The 8,430-nt window shown below is 48.2% G+C and overlaps 1 protein-coding gene across 7 annotated transcripts; it reads left to right on the forward strand.

Annotated features, from left to right (window-relative positions):
• Positions 1-42: 42 nt before the first annotated feature.
• lats1 (large tumor suppressor kinase 1) lies at positions 43-8,183 on the forward strand. 7 transcript variants are annotated; one of them, XM_070986739.1, is made up of 8 exons: positions 43-242; positions 839-1,249; positions 2,061-2,172; positions 2,845-4,313; positions 4,873-5,455; positions 5,684-5,866; positions 6,055-6,161; positions 6,245-8,183. In XM_070986739.1, exons 2-8 carry the CDS (start codon positions 950-952, stop codon positions 6,755-6,757), a joined length of 3,267 nt encoding a protein of 1,088 aa, XP_070842840.1. In that variant the 5' UTR covers positions 43-242; positions 839-949; the 3' UTR covers positions 6,758-8,183. The 7 variants fall into 7 exon arrangements, 6 of the variants coding, with proteins under 6 accessions (XP_070842840.1, XP_070842842.1, XP_070842838.1 ...); XM_070986741.1 differs by having other exon boundaries at positions 50-242; positions 842-1,249; XM_070986737.1 differs by having other exon boundaries at positions 56-242; positions 842-1,297.
• The last annotated feature ends 247 nt before the right edge of the window (positions 8,184-8,430 follow it).

Below are 8,430 nucleotides of genomic sequence, written 5' to 3' on the forward strand. Positions count from 1 at the left end.
TTTTTCTTCTTTTATTCTGAAAAAACCGGAAGTGTGTTGCACTCCTTCCGTGTCTAACTTGTTGCTGTTGTACTTGTCATTCAGACATCCCAGGAATTCAACACGATTAGGACCAAGGCAGCGCGGCACAACAAGGACATTTTAAGTTGAAATCACGTTCTTGACACTGAGAGAGGTCAAGGAAATATCGTTTGTTGTCGGAATAGGAAAAGTGTCGAGGAACGCGGCAACTACAGACACTGGTAAGTTGTCAGACACGGCTAACGGCTAACTAACTGTTGTCAGTCGTGTTCCGTGCTAGCTGCTAATTCGCAACCTGTTGTTGAATTAGCTTAGCAGCAAATGGATGCCTTTAACAGACAGGCCGCGGAGAAACTGCTGCGCCGTTTGATTTAATGCAAAGTGAAGGTCTGATAACTCCAGTCTTCAGCTCATGAGTCGCTACGCATCGGACATATTTAGGCGAATGTGGAAAATAATTTTAATTTTTGCCACAATTAACGTAAGAGAATTGGCTTTAACGTAGCGCTGTGTTAGCCGGAGCTGCTAACGACGCTAGCAAGTGGACGGTGTCTTGTTTAGTGAGGGGCTCTTTCTCCTCTGAAGCAGATTTCTCTACTCCAAGGCTTTGAACAACGACTTTATCTTTAAGTGAAATGGCAAAGCGCTGGAATAAAGCTTTTTTTTCATCGAGAGGGTCATTTTAACCCCCAAAATTGAGTTACTTATAATTTCATGTTGCTAATGATTGTTGCTAATAAGCGCTTTCTGCATCTCATTGCCCCAATATGACGAGGATTTCTGCTCATCCCACTTTGTTTTTGTTCATTTCTGTCAGCAGCATGCAGATGTGAGATCAGACATCAGAGACCCCTGTTATCCTTTGCGGCAACCCTGGACTGGGTGACATCGTCTTCATCCCCTTTATTGTCATCATACATGCTCTTACATGAAGAGAGGGGAGAAACCCGAAGGATACAGACAGATGAGACCCAAAACGTTTCCCACCAGTAACCACAGCGGCAACAGCCAACAGATGCTGCAGGAAATACGGAACAGCTTGCGCAATTTGTCCAAACCCTCTGACCCACCTAAAGTGGACGTTGGTGGAGCTGGAAAAATGCTTTCCGAGGACCCAAGGCAACAGGGGCGCTGCAGCAACCCCAAACACCCGTACCACAAGGCCCTGCAGGAGATCCGCAAATCCTTGATGCCTTTTGCCAATGAGCCCGGTACTTCAGGCTCTGAGGTGAACAAACACTTGTCACTGGAACCCCCCTTTGTTATGTTTGAGGAGGTGAGATGAGTGTTATCGTGTTATTGTGCCCGAGACAGGTTGTTGCAGAGGAATTTCATTCTCAACATAACTCTGTAATAGAGAATAATCACACAGCACACTTTGTTTATGGAGAATTATTCGAAAAATGGAAAGTATGTGAAGTGGAATGACGAGCTTGCGCAGGTGACAACGCAAAAGTAGATTCTCGGTTGGCAGCTGCCACTTGTTTTGAGCCAGGGCGTGCAATCCGGCTCTGAGGTGGCAAAGTGTGCTGTGCAGTGATTTCCAGCTGTAGCAAGTAACTGTACAGTTTAACTGTTGGGGAAGGAGACCTACCCGTCATTAATCAAGTCGCTGATTGTCAGATAATGTTTCTGCAGCACAGTAGTTGCAGAAAAATGAATGTAACTGTATTAAGTTATGAGATGAGGATCGCTGCTGTCCTCTGTTTCATATCACTGTGAACTGAACATCTGTGAATCTTGGACTGTTGGTTGGGCAAAGTAAGATATTCAAAAGTGTCACCTTGGGATCTGGGTTTCCTGACATTGTCAGACTAAACAGTAGATTGAGTAATCAAGAAAATATTGTTCAGATTAAGCGATAATGAAAGTAATTGTTAGTTGCACCTTTTAGCTCATTTATGTGATTTTTGAAGGCTGTGAAGATGCGAGAACTGTTAAGAAAAATAGTTAATTCTATGGTAAATGTATTCACGCCGCATTTGCTTAAGAGCCCAAACTCTAAATGTTAATAATTATCTTTTTTGTCTTTAAAACAGAGCAACAGTCGCAGTGTGGGAGCAGACTACATGGGGAAGGTGAGCTACCAGGACTCGATGAGGGAACAGATGGCTGTTGCCAACCCCAACACTACAGGTCTGAAAGCCCCAGGTACGTAACTGTCCACTGGGACTAAATGCCAGGTTTCTTCTTTTATTTTCCATCCAGGCGTGTTCATTCAGCCTCCATATTGTTTAAAGTATTTGGGATGTTTGCTGAAAGAAATGACAAAACATGCTGACAAAGGGAGAGTGAGTCACTGCATCATGTAATGGGAGAAGTTTTTTTGGTTTGCATTCATAATGAGAGTAATGGTCCTTTCAAAGAAAGACGTGCATTAGAATATGTTGGCAGCCATTGTTTGTGTCAGCAGGCGCTGTTGAGTTTTGACAGCTAGTCTAGACCTTAATTAAACAGTACAAGAACAAAACAATATAGGGAAATATTGATGTTGAGCGAATCTCACGAGGAACAGTACACAGATTTGGTCTTCACAATGTTAGCTATCATTCCTACTGTATTTATTAACATTGTACACATCAAGTGAATATTTACTCTTGGAAACACAGTCAGAGGGCACAGCAGTCCTCTGCCTGCATGCATATGTGTCAACTTTACATATTTTACACAGTAGAACAACTGTGTAGCTGTGAAGAGCTTATTTAGACCTGTTTAGTTCCAGCATTAGATGGGCTTTGGTTTGGATTATTTTGGCTGCTGCTAGGATGCAGGACTGCGAGTCATGGTTATCACTTCACCACGATTGTATTCTTGTGTCTGTAGGAGCTTCTCACATCCAGCAGGCTGTGCTGAGGAGGCCGAGCTGGAAAGGTTCTAAGGAGTCTTTGGCTCCTCGACACGGTCCTATCATGGTGGATGGAATGATGTACCGCTCAGACAGCCCCGGACCACCTCCTGCCTTCCCACAGGGTCACCCTGCCAGCAGCCAGAGAGTCAATCCTCCACTGCCGCCTCAGGTGCGCAGTGTCACACCTCCACCAAACCGTGGCGCCATGCCTCCTGCGCCATCCTGGGACAGTAATCCATCAACCAAGCGCTACTCAGGCAACATGGATTACCTTGTGCCCCGCATCTCTCCGGTACCTCAGGGGGCCTGGCCTGATGGGTACCAAGCTTCAGCACCTCAGAATCAGCGCGGGATCAGCCCAGTGCCGATGGGCCACCAGCCCATCATAATGCAAAGCTCAGGGGGGAATAAGTTCACCTTCCCCTCCAGCTGGTCTCAGAGTGGCTCCCCTCAACCAGACTACATGGCAGGGGGCAGCAGACAGCCTCCCCCCCCTTACCCAGTCAACCAGAGTAGTCGGCACAGTCCCACTGACCAGCAGATGCAGTCAGGAGGACCCGCGTCGTCTCCCTCGTACGTCAACGGTGGAAACATCCCTCAGTCCATGATGGTTCCCAACCGGAACAGTCACAACCTGGACATGTACAACATAGGTCCTCCTCAGTCCTGGTCCCAGGGTCAGTCCCAGTCTTCCTCTGGCAACAGCAGCAACCAGGATCTGTCGCCGTCCTGGCAGCACAACATGCCAGTCCGCTCTAACTCCTTCAACAACCACCAGCTGAACGGCAGACCAGCCCACCCGGCCAGCTCCCAGCCCTCTGCCACCACAGTCACTGCCATCACCCAGGCTCCCATCCTGCAGCCTGTCAAAAGCATGCGTGTCCAGAAACCTGAGTTACACACAGCTGTCGCACCCACGCACCCTCCATGGATGCAGCAGGCTCCACCACCTCCAGCTGCACCTGCTTACCAAGAACCTCCAGCCCCTGTACCCCAGATCCCTGTTGTAGCAGAAGTCCCCAGCTACCAGGGCCCGCCTCCGCCATATCCTAGGCATCTCCTCCAGCAGCAGGCTGCACCCTGCCCCCCTGCCTACGATCCAGGGGCCAACAAGCTCGGCACAGGCAGAGAGGAGTCCGCCGAAGAGGAGAGCGGCGGCGGCGGCGGTGACGGCTCGCGAGACAAGATGACGGAAACTCCGGAAAGCACCACAGCGACAGAGAAGGAGAAGAAGCAAATCACCACATCGCCCGTTCCCGTCCGGCGGAACAAGAGAGACGAAGAGCGGCGAGGAGAGTCCGGAAGAGTCGCACTGTACTCCCCACAGGCTTTCAAGTTCTTCATGGAGCAACATGTGGAGAACATCCTAAAGAACCATCAGCAGAGGATTCGGAGGAGGAAGCAGCTGGAAAGTGAGATGCAAAGGGTGAGAACAAAAACAACCGTAGTCACGTAACTGTCTTAATGAATTGACTGGAGCTACAAATGAACCTGTTTAAAGGAATACCTGTCACCCTTCAAACTTTGCTCCGTACTGTCCTGTCGTCACTGTATTATCTGTCTCTGAGACGGTGTCTTTTTCTGGGCTGACCTTTTTCTTCCTTTCTCTCCTCGCTGTCACTAACAGCTGATCTAAAAAGGTAAAGGTATCTCTGCTGTCCTGTGACACAGAATAGTCCACAAACATCAGTTATTCAAGTAAGCTTGTGTTGAGAGACTGGTCTTTTGGATTTTAAATGTACTACATGCAGCATGTTGTGGCTGATGGAAATGCATCCCACTCCATCTCACTGATCGTGGCACTGATCGAGCGTTTGTGTTTTGGACTAAAGTGATGATTAATGCATGAGGAAAATACAGTCATTTTGCAGTTACAGTTCATTTTAAATGCATTTTGCACTGGTTGTCAGTTTGTATCTAACCTGGACCACTTTGTGTTTTTATGCCACTTCTTTGAGATCATGTGCGTCATTAATTCACCTCTGACTGTGTCCTGTGCTCAGGTGGGTTTGTCCTCAGAAGCTCAGGAGCAGATGCGTATGATGCTCTGCCAGAAAGAGTCCAACTACATCCGGCTTAAGCGGGCCAAGATGGACAAATCCATGTTCAAACGAATCAAGACCCTCGGGATCGGAGCCTTCGGCGAGGTGTGCTTGGCCAGAAAAGAGGACACGGGAGCACTGTACGCCATGAAAACGCTCCGTAAGAAGGATGTGCTGCTGAGAAACCAGGTGGCCCACGTCAAGGCAGAGAGGGACATCCTGGCTGAGGCCGACAACGAGTGGGTTGTGCGTCTCTACTACTCTTTCCAGGACAAGGACAACCTGTACTTTGTCATGGAGTACATCCCTGGAGGGGACATGATGAGCCTCCTCATCCGGCTCGGCATCTTCAAAGAAGAGCTCGCCCAGTTCTACATCGCAGAGCTCACCTGCGCCGTGGAGAGCGTCCACAAGATGGGCTTCATCCACCGCGACATCAAGCCCGATAACATCCTCATAGACCGAGACGGACACATAAAGCTGACGGACTTCGGCCTTTGCACTGGTTTCCGCTGGACGCACGACTCCAAGTATTACCAGAGCGGTGAGTCTCACCTTTTTCATGACCAGCACTTCAGAATTCAAACAGTTATGTTTTATCTAGTTCGAGCTCCTTCAAGCTGCTGAGCCGTCAGCGTGAAAATAACGTTTGACTAGTTTCAGTCCAGAGTAATGGCTTTCAGACATCCAGATTCTTGGACGCCTTCACCACACGAATCAGTCAGTGTCATGGACAGAGTGATGAGCGCTGAGCTGTGTGGTCTCTCTCCAGGTGATCACGTGAGGCAGGACAGCATGGACTTCAGTAAGGAGTGGGAAGATCCGGCCAGCTGCCGCTGCTCAGACCGCCTGAAGCCTCTGGAGAGGAGGAAGGCCCGGCAGCACCAGCGCTGTCTGGCACATTCGCTGGTGGGGACGCCCAACTATATCGCCCCAGAAGTGCTGCTCCGAACAGGTGCCACAACCAAATCAGATTCAGTCAGACATTTTCAATGCCTCTGTGGTTTCAGGTGGTCAAAGGTCACTATGAAGATGTGTGTGAAGCATCCATGTTTTACAGTTTGTAGCGTCTTTGCAGCAGCATCTGATCACAAGCTGTCGCAGCCTCCTCACAGACACACTGACGCCTCTGTTCTCCTCCAGGATACACCCAGCTCTGTGATTGGTGGAGTGTTGGTGTGATCCTGTATGAAATGGTTGTCGGACAGCCTCCCTTCTTAGCGACCACGCCCCTGGAGACACAGCTGAAGGTATGTGAAGCACCTGCAGTGAAATGCGATGCACCTGCAGGCCTCATTGTTCCTCACTGTTGTTTTTCTGCCGTCGACACCAGGTGATTAACTGGAAGAGCATGCTGCACATTCCGCCGTCAGCCAAGCTCAGCCCCGAGGCGTCGGACCTCATCGTCAAGCTGTGCCGCGGCCCCGAGGACCGCCTCGGCAAGAACGGCGCCGACGAAATCAAGGCTCATCCTTTCTTCAAGACCATCGACTTCTCCAGCGACCAGCGGCAGCAGGTGGCGCCGTACATCCCCACCATCGCTCACTCCACGGACACCTCCAACTTCGACCCCGTGGACCCGGATAAGCTGTGGAGCAGCGACAGCGACGGCGAGGGCAACCTCAATGACACCCTAAATGTCTGGTTCCGCAACGGCAAGCACCCCGAACATGCCTTCTACGAGTTCACCTTCCGCCGCTTCTTCGACGACAACGGCCACCCGTACAGCTGCCCCAAACCCATCGAGTATGAGGGCTATAACGAGGATGAGGCGGACTCAGAGGGCCCGGCGCTGGAGGCAGGAGGCGGCTCGGCGCCTCAGGGCCGAGACCTGGTCTACGTGTAGCTTCGGAGGCCAGTTGAGCTGCTTGTATATAGCAAGTCCGCTCAAACTCAAGTTTGTGGAGTGTGTGTGTGTGTGTGTGTGTGAAGGGGATTGCGCTGGTACAGCATTGAAGTCCTTGAACGTAGGAAAGTATGTTTTTAGGAGCAGTCAGAAGTCTGCAGCACGCGCTCACATTAACAGACTGATTTCAAACCAGACGCTCACGCTGCAACTTAAAGGAACAGCTCGCCAGTTTTGCATAAAGATGAGATGATGGAACCCATTCTACCACCTCCAGCTTCACGTTTAGCCCACAGATCTGAGAGTGGCATCAACTCGTTCTCAAAACTGTGCCTTTAACGTGTGAGCGGTACTGTGTGCTGCCTGGAAATCTTTAAAAAAAAAAAAAAAAAAAATCAGGGTGCTCTTGACGACTTATCGCAAATCCCCTTAAAGCCTTAATTTATTTAATAAAATTGTAACTGGTGATGCTAGTGTAGATGCTGTTTGAGTGTGGGAATTCCATTTATTGGTAAAAAAAAAATCGTCTTAATTTATATTTTAATGTTGCAATGGGGATTTAGTGTTGTGATTGATAGAAATTTGCAGGGATAAATTGCTCTAATTATTCATTGCTGTGCCTTTTTTTTTTTTGTTACCTTTCACCAAATATAAAGAGGGTTAATAATCAGACTGGCATTTTAAATGAGAGTAGCAGTAGCTGATTGAACTACAGTAGGCGTTGTTGTTTTATTTTTCTAATTTATACCTAAAGTGTATTTATAAATTAAGTTGTATACAGTCGATGTACATATTTTTCTCTTCCCTGTCAGCTGATTGTTCGTTTCTTAGGGCAGGCCCTCGTCAGTGTCCACCGCTGCTGCCTTCTGTCTCTTACACCCAAATAACACTAATTCACTGTGGATGGATTTGATTCTTTGTGTCACTAAGCCGACATTCAGACTTCACGCTCGTCTCTCAACCAAAGCACTAAATAGGTGGGTGCTCACTTTTTCTTTTGCGACAGCCCACATTTAGGAAAGAACGACCACACGGCCGTGAAATTAGTCCCTGTGGTGTCCCTCCTCCATCAGCCAGCTTCATCCTGTCGTACTCCGCGCTGCGTTTGAGGAGCTGGGAGAGACTAAAACCAAGCTCCTTCAACATAATTCTGCTTCCCATCTTTGAGAAACACTACGGCTGCCTCTGCTGATTGAGGAGAAACTGGACCGACGGCTCCATCTTGATGACTCTGGAAGCCGCCGTGCTTTTTCTCTGTGTTTAGGAAAAGATCTCTGAATGTAGTTCTGGACTTCACTGGCTTTCTGCACTGGTTTTGCGTTTTTGTTGTAAGTGAGAGAGTTTTATTTTTGTGTACGGTGGGAGGTCGGGTCCAGGGAAGAGGGTGATAAATAAAGAATGTAAAGAACAAAATGTTTTACACGCACACCGACCGTGTTGTGTTGTTATTGGTGTCATCACAACAAATTACTGAAATAATATGTTTTTATCAGCTGACAGCAAAGATATTCAGTTTATTATGTTACTTTCATGCATTGAACTACTTTGATAAATTGTTTTAATTAGTAATTAGATAATTCAATCAAGATCTTTTAGTTTCCTCCTGACTTTCATCAGGTAAAAGGTTAAGTAACATGTCAAATGCAGACTCACCTCTTAAATCAATAAACTAT

Source organism: Chaetodon trifascialis, chromosome 19, assembly GCF_039877785.1.
Source record: "Chaetodon trifascialis isolate fChaTrf1 chromosome 19, fChaTrf1.hap1, whole genome shotgun sequence".
NCBI lineage: Eukaryota > Metazoa > Chordata > Actinopteri > Chaetodontiformes > Chaetodontidae > Chaetodon > Chaetodon trifascialis.